The sequence below is a fragment of the Atta colombica genome, unplaced genomic scaffold (genome assembly GCF_001594045.1).
Source record: "Atta colombica isolate Treedump-2 unplaced genomic scaffold, Acol1.0 scaffold277, whole genome shotgun sequence".
In the NCBI taxonomy this organism is placed as follows: domain Eukaryota; kingdom Metazoa; phylum Arthropoda; class Insecta; order Hymenoptera; family Formicidae; genus Atta; species Atta colombica.
Window position 1 is genome coordinate 299,093 of NW_017259378.1, and position 14,037 is coordinate 313,129.

At 35.8% G+C, this 14,037-nt stretch overlaps 3 protein-coding genes across 3 annotated transcripts in view; 1 reads left to right on the forward strand and 2 right to left on the reverse strand.

The window, feature by feature from the left end:
* Positions 1 to 6: 6 nt before the first annotated feature.
* On the reverse strand, positions 7 to 2,984 carry LOC108689864 (zinc finger protein 2 homolog). Its single transcript, XM_018196821.1, has one exon. The coding sequence runs from the start codon at positions 2,859 to 2,861 to the stop codon at positions 1,806 to 1,808; it is 1,056 nt and encodes a 351-aa protein (XP_018052310.1). The 5' UTR covers positions 2,862 to 2,984; the 3' UTR covers positions 7 to 1,805.
* A 2,534-nt stretch (positions 2,985 to 5,518) lies between these two features.
* LOC108689774 (zinc finger protein 346-like) lies at positions 5,519 to 8,219 on the forward strand. The gene is made up of 6 exons (XM_018196710.1): positions 5,519 to 5,715; positions 6,061 to 6,258; positions 6,335 to 6,473; positions 6,580 to 6,609; positions 7,722 to 7,861; positions 8,040 to 8,219. The coding sequence occupies exons 2-6, from the start codon at positions 6,070 to 6,072 to the stop codon at positions 8,217 to 8,219; spliced, it is 678 nt and encodes a 225-aa protein (XP_018052199.1). The 5' UTR covers positions 5,519 to 5,715; positions 6,061 to 6,069.
* Positions 8,220 to 8,622: 403 nt separating this feature from the next.
* Positions 8,623 to 14,037, reverse strand: part of LOC108689822 (dynein regulatory complex protein 1) — an 8,183-nt gene continuing 2,768 nt past the window's right edge. Inside the window, exons 2-12 of the mRNA XM_018196763.1 lie at positions 12,024 to 12,173; positions 11,560 to 11,668; positions 11,077 to 11,427; positions 10,605 to 11,002; positions 10,281 to 10,497; positions 10,098 to 10,224; positions 9,814 to 10,028; positions 9,614 to 9,753; positions 9,324 to 9,547; positions 8,800 to 9,188; positions 8,623 to 8,716 (exon numbers count right to left, since the gene is read on the reverse strand). Coding sequence (XP_018052252.1) covers positions 8,660 to 8,716; positions 8,800 to 9,188; positions 9,324 to 9,547; positions 9,614 to 9,753; positions 9,814 to 10,028; positions 10,098 to 10,224; positions 10,281 to 10,497; positions 10,605 to 11,002; positions 11,077 to 11,427; positions 11,560 to 11,668; positions 12,024 to 12,148 — 2,352 coding nt within the window. The 5' untranslated portion in view covers positions 12,149 to 12,173 and the 3' untranslated portion in view covers positions 8,623 to 8,659. The remainder of the gene's footprint in view (positions 8,717 to 8,799; positions 9,189 to 9,323; positions 9,548 to 9,613; positions 9,754 to 9,813; positions 10,029 to 10,097; positions 10,225 to 10,280; positions 10,498 to 10,604; positions 11,003 to 11,076; positions 11,428 to 11,559; positions 11,669 to 12,023; positions 12,174 to 14,037) is intronic.

Consider the following 14,037-nt stretch of genomic DNA (forward strand, 5'->3'; position numbering starts at 1 on the left):
AGCTAATAGCTAAGATTATTCTCGCGAAGAATCAACAGCCTATTGCGCCTTTTATGACAGAACTGCATTTGTTATGACCTGCATCCTATTCTTCCGCTTTATTATACATTCGTACGTCGTATATGTATATGTATATACAATATATATATATCTGTGTACACCTCGAGATATGTGGAAAGTAAGTACAACTATGGAACTGATTGAAAGCTGTGTGCTCTACACTCTAACGAAGAACAATTTTCTTTTTATCACAAACGCGCATCTCGTCACATACGAACATATTTGTCGATGTTGTGAAGGGATGGACGTTTTACGATCTACAGGGAAAGCGACAGAAGGAATTCTCGTAGCGTTTCAAGCTAAAGAGAAACCATGACGATTATATGACATGATCGTATGCACTACACATGATTGCCGAAATAAACGCGCGCTCTCGCATGTGTGAGTGTGATCCTTAGCGATAATGTGATCGTAGTAGTTTCTTCTTTTTTAGTAGTATAGCAGTACATAGTAGCAATAGAATAATAGTGGTAGTAATAGCGTAATAGTAACGATAGGTAATGTATAATTTGGGAAATGTCGGTGGTGGTGATAGAAGTGATAGTGGTAGTTAGAATAATAGCAGTGATAATAGTAGGATTAGTGTTACTGTTGTTGCTGTTGTAAAATTAATAATAGGGTGTCTACCAAACACACCTTCGGTAGAGACCAACGTTGCTAAAATTTTCGATCGCCTCGTGACATTGCTTTTTCATTTTCCTCGTTTTGATATTCGTCAAAATAGTAAAACCAATAGTTTAAACATTGTAGATAATAATTACTATCTATATCACAGATTCAAGTGACTAAACTCCTTTAAAAATATAATATAAATATGTGTACGTGTCGTAATGATTCGCATAATATATATACACACATATACATAGATGTAGGTAGGTATATATGTATATATACACTCGCAGAGACGTGATTAAAATCAGGCGAAATAAGAGTGCTGAAATCACGGAGACTCGTAGAAACGTTAAACGCTTCGGTTTCAACTAGCATCGCATACGGATAGCGGTCGATTCATTAAAACGATCTGTGCCAGCACGATTTTATTATCCAACGATTAAAAACTCTTCTTTAATCGGGTGCTATTCAATCCCATGTTAAAAAATGTTTATGACTATAAAATCCATTAGATATACAAAGAGACACAAAGTAGCAAACATTTATCGAACAGTAGTCACTTCGCAATTGATCGAGCTAAGTCGTCGTATCCCTCCTAAACCGAAACTGAGATCGTATTTCTTAAACCGTGACGAGCGAGCATCCGTTGTTATGAACCGAAAGTGGATGCTCGATAGGCACTTTGATCAACCGACGCGATTAAATAGCACCAATATCACTGATATTTTTGTTCGCATTGGAGGTCAAGCGATGCTAGATGAAAACTTGCGTTTTTAATTATTACGCTGCATATATTCCGAGTACGAAGTCGCGGGGCTCGTATTCGAGTACTGAGCGTATAAATAGAGTGCGGGATGAAGCCCTGGCGGAGGGATGCCGCGGTGCAGCTGATGTTGCGACTCCGATGTTGGATCTAGAGGGGACGACAAATGCGAATAGAGTTGGGAGTTGGGGCTTTCCAAAGAATTGGAGGAGCCCGTCGTTTGGTAGACACTCTGCGGTGTGCTCGTGTGCTCGGTGTGAGATATAGGTGAGTTAAGTGTGAACGGCGAAGACGCCGAGGTGGGACATACTACTTGCTGTGGTGATTGATGTTGCGGCAGGGACTGAGTAGCGCTGCTGCTGTCTAAACACTAGTTGGTGGTTTGCGGATGCAGCAGCGGTAGTGGAAGCTGTAGATTGTTCTGCTTGGCTAAACTGGCAATCTCCGCGGCGATGCCCGTGCCTTTAGCTCCTGCGAGACCGTCCAATGACGACGGTCCTTCGCTGTAGCGCAGATCACAGACCGGGCTCTCAAAGCCGGTGCCCGGAGTACCGGCACCGCTGCTCTGCGGCGTCGGTGGATTGTGATTCGTGCTCTGAGTCATGTCACGGTGCACCCGGTTTTGATGCCTTATCAAATAACTGTCGCGTACAAATGTACGTCCACAGAGATTACACTCGTAAGTGGTACTGGCGGTATGTGTACGGATGTGAATCGCAAATTGACTTTTGGACGTGAAGGTGAGAGAACATCGGTCACAGACCAGAGGCTTCTCGGCTACATGGCTCCAACGGTGCGCGGTGACGTAGCTCTTGACAGCGAAACGTTTGTGGCAAATGTCGCACGCATACGGTCGTTCGCCCGTGTGCACTCGTTTATGAGTATTGAGACTGCTCTTTTGAGTAAACCTTTTCAGACACAGCTCACATTGAAAAGGTCGTTCGCCCGTGTGCGTCCTCATGTGCACTTCTAGATAAGGTTTGCGGCAAAAACTCGCCTCGCATACTGTACAATGGTAGGGCTTGTTCCCTGAATGAAGTTTCATATGCACATAATAGGACGAAGCGGAGGACAGTACCTTGCCGCAGACCTTGCAAGGTTGAGGTTTGGACCGTGAGCCCTCTTTAACAGTTTGTTGGCCCGTAGACTGACGACTTGGTGACTCTTGTTGCATACCCTGACTCTGCTGTTGCTGATTCTGTTGCGGTTGTTGCTGACTTTGCGGCTGGCCCTGTTGTTGCTGACTTTGCTGCTGATTCAGCTGCAACGTTTGCTGCTGAGGCTGCAGGTGACCCTCTTGCTGGGAAAGCTCCTCTCGATCGTCGGACAGATTCACCAAGGAATTGGATCCATCTGAACGACTGGAAGCAACCGAATAGAACCCCATGGGCTCGCTCTTGATCTGTTGATCGAACATGGACGTCATAATGACAGTCTGCTGCTGTGGTTGAGCCAGCTGAGACTGCTCGTCCTGCTGCTGTGCTGCTTGCTGATGGGGGAGCAGAGTCAGGTTGCGCTTGACAAACTGCTCATATCCTGTGTACCAATCCACCTGCGTGTGAGAACAAAACTCTAGAGCGTGGTACGCCCTGGGGGCAGGAGAGAAAGGAAGAAGAAAAGAAGCGGCGTCACCCAAGCGAGTTATCCGCGGACGTCTACGCTGCGCATACGGCCGCGTCAGGTTAGACCAACAAAGTTCACTTTGACATTTATCTTTGACAAGTGACAGAAGGTAGCTGGACGATCAGCTGATTGCATAACTTTTACCCGCGGGGCGCGTCGCGCACGGCGCGGACGCCACCGCGGAAGCATCGCCGGGGTCTACGATAACGAGTGACGCGAGCCGCTCTATTTTTAATAGAGCGGCCGATGGAGAAACGGCGGAAATATAATCATCGTCGGCGAGACCGGATTTCTCCCGCGAGTGGAGGGGATAGTTCGTGTCTGTTGTATGCGCGTCTCCTCGGTGGAAAACCGATTAGACGCACTCGCCGCTTCCATACAAACCTTTGCTAATGTAGTGGTCCAGGTTTAGGGTTGAAAAACGTCGCGCCTCATCGAGCGCACCGCCTCCCTGCGTCGTGCGGCTTCACGGGCAATCGCGAAACATTTGTACGGCCAAATTGTTTTTCTCCGACACAAAATATAAGATGGCTGCTACTATATTTCGCGACAGGCACCTATACGCGCGCACGCACACGCACACGCGAGCACCGCCGTCAAGCAGCACGCGCACCAACGTGCACCGAGCCGTTTTATTGGCTACTCGCCTTAGGCCGCGCCCGCCGCCATTGTCTTCGACTCCCTCGCGATGATTGGATCGTACTGCGTGTGCGACATTTATACTGCCTATAATCTGTTAACTTATGCTATAATCCGTAAGAATCGACCAATCATATTCGAGTATTCCCCTCTTATTCGATTATAATTGGTCGATTCTTACAGATTATGACAAGTATAAATGATCCTTAAAAATCGAACAATAGTCGATTATTCCCCTCTCATTCAACTATGATTGGTCAATTCTTACAGATTACATAAATTAACGCAGATTACGGTCAATATAAATTAATCTATAAATTAATCTCCTAATCTCATTAATCCTCATGGCTATATATGCGACAATATAAAGGGAAATCATAAATATATAGATAATCGAAAAAATAAGAATTCTCCAACTCAACAATAGTCTAGATGCAAAAACGTAAATATTTGAGAAATACAATAAACCGATAACGGATGCATGTGAACTGTGTATTCAATTTTATTAACATTACGTGAAATTATAAACTTTATAATAACAATTTGTCAAAACAAAAGTGAAGTCATGATCAGACTAAATCGAGATTGAGATTGGAATTGGAATTTAACCAATCGGAAGAACGAAAACTGTCTAAATTTGAGATTACTAGTTTTCATTCTTTTGATTAATTAGTAGCTTGAAAAACAAGAGTATATTATCTTTTTATATGTGCTGTCTCACTGTAGGGCAGTCCCGGACAGATTTTTGTATAATGCCAAAAAATGAATTAATTAAAATCCTTCTTTCCTGTCTTTCTTTATGAAATAAAAAACTCTAATTAATTGATTTTCTTACGTCCTTTGTGCAAGATTCTGCATTGTGCTCCTGTCTTATAGAATATATCCGCACAACTTGTACAGTCGTATAAACATATGCATAAAGAAAATTATCCAATCACATTTTACTTTATAAGAGAAATGAATAATTTTCTTTATGCATACGTTCATGTAGCTATGCAAGTTTGTGTGGATATATCCTTAATATTATCTTATAATAAATTCGATTACTTGCATCACTGAATCAATGCATACAGAGAGATGATACATATTAAAAGCTGCTTTATATAAAATATCTCAATGCAGTGATACAGTATAATCAACTTTGACAATGAAATGATATATATATGTTTTGTTAAATAACGTAACATCATTAGTAGATAATCCTTTATAATATTTATATACCTTTACATTTAATTTTGCTAATTTTATATATAGCAGCTTTTAGTTTGTACTGATTTAGTGTAGTATGTACATACAATGATTGAATTCACTATTATTCATTCTAACTTTGGGCGAATTCTTTAATTCATTGATTGATCAATCACGTTATGCATAAATATAATTTGTTCCGTAAAAGTTGTATTTGCACATATGCGATTGATTAATCAATAAATTAAAAAACTTGTCCATATTAAAGTTAGCAAAAATAATGACAAACCAATAAAAAATTTGTCATTTGTGGCCTCTGTTATATAAGGATCTCCATCCGATGACGGTATAAAACAACCATTCAAAGACTTAATAAATAAGTACCATAACAAATATGTTGTCATAACAAGAGCTTGATACCCTTCGCATGACACGACACATGAAAATTTATAAAATCCATGACAAGGGATACAACGGAGCAGCCAATGGCATTCGCTCTCTGTGAGAGAATGGGAGCGTCTCATTGGTCGTGTCTCAATCGTCCATAGACTTCTTCGTTAGCTGCACCATTTGCACTTTTCAAATAGGAAATGAAATGGATAAACATACGATCAAGTATTGGGAGGGACGAGTGTCGCGACAGGTGCAATTCTCAACAGCTAGCTTAGCTAGATTGTATATACGAGGTCGCACGTTGATGTCGGTCTGTCCGAAGGAACGGTGATTTGAAAATCGCTATATTTACACGACGATTCTTGGAACGGATCAAAAAAAATTGTATTCTCACAACAGCAGCTTATACCGATCGACTTTACGGCAGAACTGTAACGGTAATTATCACATGTCAGCACATTTGATATTCCGACGAAACAGCCAAGTTACACCGATTTAATATCCGTATTACCTTAGCGCAAACGGCGTACAAGTATCGACGATAGCGCGCGCGCAGTGTGTGTGTGCCGGAAGAAATTTTACGTTAGAATAAGGCCTTTTGTACGACGATAGATACGGTATATTGTACATGTAATAATCCCTTCCTAGATAATACGTGCAGAGATACATTCGCTTTTGATGTCTACTCCAGAAAGGCACGCGCTATTGTATTCGAGTCAGCTTCAACGGAAATGTGTCTCGCTCGAAAGAGCCTTGGTTAACATACGTTTAATGTATTTTAGATTGGGAAAATGGCTGTACCATCAGAGAACGTTATGAATACAAACCTCGACGATCCTGTAACAAAGGCAGTGGTCGATAATATAATGGGTAACCTGCCTACAAAAAAACCTCTCGTTCGATGCGAAGACTGTGACCTTTCCTTTACAAGTCAGGCAGTATTAGATACACACTTACAGGGTGCACGTCATGCCAAACAAGTCAGTAATAAGTAGAGACAAACGTAAGATTGAACACATGGGTTTTTTTTTATTATTTAATGAAATGATATTACAGGTAAGATCTAAGAATATAATGGCAACTCTTGAGGAAACAAAGATCTCATTTACCAAGGATGAAGAGACAAATGGACTCAAATGCAATGTATGTAACGTGTGCCTGAATTCAATTCAGCAATTACAAACGCATCTCAATGGTAATGAATATAATATTATTTACAATATAAATCAGATCATAAATTCAGCATAAAACATTATAAAATTAAGGTAATATTAAAAATGACATGAAACATGTATTTGCAGGAAGCCGCCATAAAAAAAAATTAATGAGAGGTAATAATAAATCTTATATGGTAAGAAAAACACTGCCATATGGCCTTAAAACTAATCGCTTCATGTACCTGGATAAAATAGAAAAAAATACAGTTGTATTAGTTTATAGTTTAGTATTGTTCGCATTCGCATGCTTGACGCTATTGCTTACTTTTGCTTTTCACTTCTTTCTATGAATTAACTATGTAGAATTAACTTGCTTGCCATTCGCATAATTTTTTATTGTTGTAGAATTTCAGTGCTAGTAAGCGCTTAGTAATAATTGCAATTTGTTGTTATTCTGCGTTATTATTTATTATTATTTATTTAATATTTAATTATTATTGAAAGATAAGTAATATTATATTCGTTTGCTTATTAACATGTTATCGTGAAAAACAGTTTGGTCACGACTTGTTTGCATATGTTATATTTAATAAACTAAGTTTGTTTGACTGTACCTCTTAATTCCTTCTCATGTACAAATTTTACATATGTATTACTTTTTTATTAATATTGTTGTGTTATAAAAATATTTTTGTTATTTTTTTAATGACTGCTTTATATATGAAAAATATTTCATGAAAAATAAAGAACAACAAATAATGCGAGTTATTAAATTTCCATGTAATGATATTGTATAGATATATATGTATATATATTTATATGTGTGTTGCATATTTTCCTAAATTTACATTTTTATTTTAATTAAAAAAAATTGTTTCATAATCTAAAACAAAATTTTTTGAAAAATAAAAATTCTGTAAATTTTAAAACAATCATAATATACATTAATACACACACACACACACATATGTATATATACATATATAAATATTATAAATAGTATGTAAAAATCTATTTGATAAAAATATTCTGTAGGTATTTATATACAATCCCTTATATTGCTATAAAAAGTTTGTAAATTAATGGATTATTTTCGCATGAAAATACACTTTATTTTTACACGTTACAGAGATACTCTTAGTAATTATATATTCCTGATATTATACGCTCATTAATGACCAATCTTTTTATAGCATGAATGTAGTGTTCAAGCTGATTTATTATCACAAATTACCGCTTCTGCGGCTGTGATATATAGATAGTGTTGATCGCACATTGATGCTTAGGTGAATGGGATGGGAAAGAGTCCCAAGGTCCTCCATTGAAGTCGCCTACTGGTACTAAATTGTCTGTTGCCAGGAAAAATGACTACCTTAAATGCGATATATGTAACAAATTCTTCAACTCTGGATCTCAATATAGTGTGGTACAATATTTTTACATATATATTTGTGCATATCTAATTTTATCTCAAGATAAAGTTTATCTCACTTTATACAGTATTCATATAATATATTTCATATAATTATATAGAAATGTCGAGAATGTACCACAATGTATGATATATTTAAAATTTAATATCGCCCATTTTTATATATTTGCAGCATATGAATTCGGAGAAACATGCTGACAAAGTGAGGAGATCTTTTAAAGATCCGAATAAATCCAAAGCATTTGTTCCATATTGGAGAAGACCAAAACACCCAAGAAATACGACTCCCAAGCAACAGATACCATCTCTGTCACTCAGCTTTGTATCTGGCAATTTTACATATCCGCAATAAGTTACATAATTTGCACATCTCATTTAAGTTATATTCGAGATCGTTTGAAATAATGTTGTCCTATTAACTAATAAATCATGATCATATAAATATAACGTAAATGTAAATATACATAAGTAATTTTAATTTTCATAAATTTTAAATCATTGAAATATTTTTATTCAGAAGAAAAGAAAACAAGAATTTCAAATAATATATAAAAGCAATCAAGTTGTAATCTCCTTAATATTAAGATTAAATAATTCAAAAGTTTTTGTAGAGTTCATCTTTTGAATCATTAGATAAGATAATAGATTATTGTCCAATAAAACTTACAAAATTATGTATATAGTGATATAATGTATATTTACATTTCACTCTGTATGTCAAAAAACGGTATACTAAATTTAATGAACTACAATTAATTGAAATTTAAATCAAATGTATTTACAAGTATTAACCTAAGTCGCTTCACGAATAGATCGTGCATCATTTTGCAAGAGTCCATCACATTCACACTAAAAAAGTATGCAAGTTATTAGTATTTCAAATATTTTTTAATATAATATGATATTTAATATATATTATTTGCTGGCATTACTTGGATTGTATATGTTTTCAATAAACGGCGTAATTCTGCATTTTGCGTTCGTAAAGATTTCACTTCGATATTCAAATTATGTCGTTCTTTTAATATTTCGTGATACTTATTAAGTCCTATTAATAAGCCATCCCAAAGTTGTTCTTTTTTGCCTGGGAAAATTTCATTATATCGATCCCAAAAATCTGTTATGTCTTGAACTGTCATATTTCGCGATACGATTGTTTTTTTTTCTGTTAATTTTTCTTGAAATGTCTCTGGCATCTCTTGCCATTTAACAAAATGATATCTTTCTACGAAGTCTCGTAACGCTCTACTGACAAACATAGTTTCTATTTCAAGCAAATGTCCCTTGTCGCACAATAAGCGTCGTTGCATTTGATCATCGTCTGTACAAAATGAATAAAATTAATATTATTAATTTTATTAATATAAAAATTTTTTGGACTTTTATATACACACATACACACACACACACACATATAATTTCTGTTCATTAAAGTCGGAAGTGAAAGTGCGCGTACCCTTAACGATGTCACTAATAGATCCATCAGAAGTTGAAGTGCATTCCGCGATAGGAAGTAACGTTCCAGTTGACGAACTTCGAGATGAAGTACCTATAATACTCACTTCGTCACTAGGAGTAGATAATTGTTCATCATAGATTGCTTCTTTCACGGTGGCAATTAATTTAGCTTTATCTTTCGTGAATTCCTCAGCATTTCCACAGACGTCTGCTTGTTCAACGCTAATATTTCAAATATTGCTTACAAACTTATTAAAATACGTTATTTAGTTGTAACTATTTACTCACTCCGTTTTCAGAAAAGGAGGTTCCTCGGTAAATCTGCTTATGTCTTTGCTTATGTCCTTACTACACATAGGACAATATGCATACGGCAGAAAAAAATTTAAGAGAAAGCCAAGTTCCTTCTCGGACTTGATATTTAAAGCCTAATAATATACAACAATGTTATAACGAAATAAAATGGGATGTCTTTCATGCATATTTACCTGAAATACATTATCTAATCGTATGATCAGCTGATCATTCGTGGTGTAAGGTAAAAGTAACTCGAGCAATTTATCTTCGATTAAATAGTCACAACGATCAGAAATTTGCTTTATGATACGATTTAATAATTGTCTTTCTAAATTGATTTCCTCAATGGTGCTCGCCGGTTTGTAAGCTTTACATATTATTTTTTTCTCGTTGATCAATCTGTTCTCTTAAAGAAACATGCACTTGTTAGAAAATTTCATATGCAATCGATTAAAAAGATGTTTAATTTTGTTACCTTCTTCTATTGCACACATCACATTATGATAAGATGGTAAATCTTCCTTTTTTAATAAGGTTTTTTCAGGTGGCTTCCATTCCATGCGCAATAGTTGTTCATATATAACTTTGTCAGCGTTTAAAATCTAAAATATGTTATATTTTTAACATCAATGCTATTAAAATATTTACCTTAATATACTTTATCAAGCAGCTCATTTGCTTTTTCCTCATTCATATCCCAAATTTGTATAAACTTCTTATCATTGATTCTTGTGAAGTGGTTCGATTTTTCTATTAAATCCAAAATATTCTTGTGCGTTTTTATAACTTGATCAGTTAACTTCTGTATCTCAAGTCTCGTCTTTTCTTCTAACTCCGCATAATTTTTTTTCAAACCATTGACAATATCTTGAAGTCTGAAAAAAACGCCAATTTATCGGTTAATCATAATTAATTCAGCGATCTCTAGGAATAGCTTCGCTATATTCAGTATAAAACAATTTAATTTGCATTCAATACCGACTTATTAATTCTTCTCTTTTGCTGATTTTTCACTATAGCGTTTTCGTCTTCTCGTCGCTTAAGCACGGCGTAATTGTAATCTAGTTTCTCGATGTTCATGAAACAAAGCGCTTTCATGTTCTCCACCTCCTGTTCAAGCTTCTGTATCTCAAGTTCGAAACTAATTTTCTGCGCCCGGAATTCCTCTTCATGCTCAATCATTACTTTCTTCATCTCTTCCTCGTACTCTTGCATTATTTCCTTCCGTCTGTCTAATCCCGCAAGACTATCCTCCTGTAACTTTTTGTACAGCGCTTCCCATTTCTCCGAAAGATTTTCCAGCAGCATTTTATACTCCGAGTCTATTGCGTCATTAATAAGCGATAATTCGCGACGATAAGCTTTAGTCATGATATTCATCTAAATAAAATATACGAGTCCTTAATACATTAAGTTACATATTAATGTGATTGCCAATTATTTGTATATCTAACTTGATTGTCTATCCTATTGATTAATAAATCTATATCCTCATTTTGACTTTTCTGGTCATTAACAAATTTAAGATCGGCGTTCTCCAACTCTTCTCGCAACTGCTCGATGATGGCGTCTTTCCTCTCCAAGATTTCCAGACACTTGGCATTTTGGGCTTCCATTTCCGCGTGTATGTCTAATGGATCCTTAGTTGCAAGAATGTCTGACCACTTCTCGTTGATCTTTCGGTATCTTTTCATGCATTCCTCGTCATCTTCCTCAAGCTTCTTCAGCAATTCTCTTCGGATTTCCTGCGCTTCCCTTCGTCGCTGTAGCTCCCTAGCGTCATTCGCTACTTTCACTGACGTCACCTACACATGAATTTATTTAACATTATTTTGATGTTTTCTTTTGTTAGTATTGATAATATATCATGAAAATATAGAATGAATAATTAACAGATCCAAATCTGTGAATCGAAATAAATATTTTTTTGTACCAACCACTTCGTCACCCTCCAACGACAAGTTTTCCATCAGGTTCGAGCTAGCAAGTATTTGTTTCTCAGTGAGTGTCTTCTCGATGATTTCTTCATCTTCAATATCTAATTTTCTATAAAAGAGGTATATATTTATAATTTGATATGAAAAGGAGTCCGATTCTTTAATGCTATAAAGTAAGAAACAAAAGTGCATGAAAATACGAATATAGTTATGCAATATCATATAATATCACCCAAGTAAAACATATTACATATTGTGAGCAGATTGTTTAATTTTTAAGGAATATTTCTAAAGAGTTGAAAAAATCAAGATTTGTGAATCTTTCCAAATTTTATTATAAATAAATTCAAACTGAATTATTTAAACATTAAAGATCCAGCTTGATTATTCAGGACTTTTATTTCCTATTTATTATGTGTTTTTAAATTTTAATTGTAATCCAAGCATGAAGGAAAAATTCTTACTTAGCTAGTACTTCTAGGTGCCGTTGAATGCGGATGCGGCGCGCTAATTTGCGCTCGTTCGGGTCCAATGACGTAATAGACAGCTCTTCTGCATCTTCCGCGAACTCGGGATATCTGTCATCCATTATATTTGTTCCTTACTCTCCTTCACTACAAACGTGCGAAATAGTAAAATGGCAGAAAAATCGAATTAAATCAAGAAAAATTCAAAAGAATTCTAATTTGACGTGTGTTTAGAATGACAGCGGCTATTTATATATTATGCCGAAACAATAAAATGTCTCAACATAAGCAAATGATCTTTTTTTCTGTATTATAATAAACGAGACATCATGGTGTTTGTTTGCTCAATATTTGGTCGCCAGGTCAAAGCGACGATACGAACGCGATTTCCGCGCATCACGAAGCATATAACCAACAGGAAAAAAAAGAGAAATATTTGTCTTCTTTTTCTTTTTTCCTTTTCCTTTTTCCATTGCCATCGTTTGAAATAATGTTTTCGAATCGCACATAGCTAAATGTGTATATGATATATGTGTTTTTAAATGATAATACAGTTACGTGACAATAGTCATTATTGGTAACTAGCATCGTCCTAGTAATTGATATATTTCGGCAGATGTCACTACGCATCAAATCGCCAGATTTTCATATAGTTGTAAAAATACTAAAAATGATTAATTCGCATTATATAGGTTTAATAAATCCATAGCTGATTTCGATTTCGATCCATTACAATTATTCACATATATTTGCAGCTTATATTTTTTTATAAATGATAATTAATACATATTGTGAGGAAAAACTGAGGATATAACTTAAGAATAGAAACAAGATTCACTGAGATTTCAGCAGAAGCAGCACTATTTTTTTTTACTTATATATCTTAATTTTTAAAAAATCCTTCAATGTAATACCCAAAGAATGACTGATTTGCATAGTTTAGATTTATAATTATCGAATCTAAAAACGCGAGCTCAACATACTGCTATTCAAATATGTCTATACGTTCAAACACATACATACATATTTTTTTTAGCGAAATTCAATATACATTTGAGGAAAAATAGAAGCAAAATAAGCTTAATTCAAGAATAATATAAGAACAAAAGTAGGACTCATATATTTAATTTAGATGCAGAAGAATAGCGAAGGCTGAAGCTCAAATTTATTTTATTTTTAAAAAAGCCTTTTGACGTAACCGCTGAATAAACGCAACCGACAACTGCTATTAGGCGGCGCGAAAAGCCGCTGAAAAATCTAACAAAGTTGAAAAAGCGAGGCTTTCAAAAACGTGAACGGTTAACGAATGGACGAGAACGAATGAATAGCGAGTTCCATCAAGTTTGTACATTATCTTCCCGCCAGATTTACATAACGTAACTTGATTGCAATTAGCTCGAATTAGGCAAAATCGAAGAGGACACACGCATGTATATGTAGATAAAATGTATATTTATCTATCTAAAGTTCGATATTAAAGTTGAACGATCAGAACGCACCGCTATCGCGTCTTTCGTTATCATTTGGCGCGAGAAGAACCAAAGCCGAACGTTAATGCACCCGATTTATCTCGTCTCGTGCGTTACACGCTCGTCGTGTCGTAACCCCTTCAGGCAGAGCGAGAAGCGGGGGTAAGCGCCTCAATGACGAGCGAAGAAATAGCTTTATCTAATGCGATAAGTGCTATCATCAATCGTCTCGCAGAAGGCCCGAGATAATTGTAGCGAAACCGCTAAGTCGCGGTTTATGAGCTTTTTTTTCCCCCCCTCTCTCTTACTTATGTGTATGTACTCTTGCAGTCTACTTATACATTTTAATACTTTATGTATAATCATATTTCATCTTACTTTGTCTTTAGAATTATAATTACGTATAATTTTCTTTTAATTATTGACTTTTCTTTACTGATTTTGCGCTTGAAGGAATTTGCCAAAAGGCCCAATAAAAGATGCTTTCTCTCTCTCTCTCTCTCTCTCTCTCTCTCTCTCTCTCTCTCTCTCTCTCTCTCTCT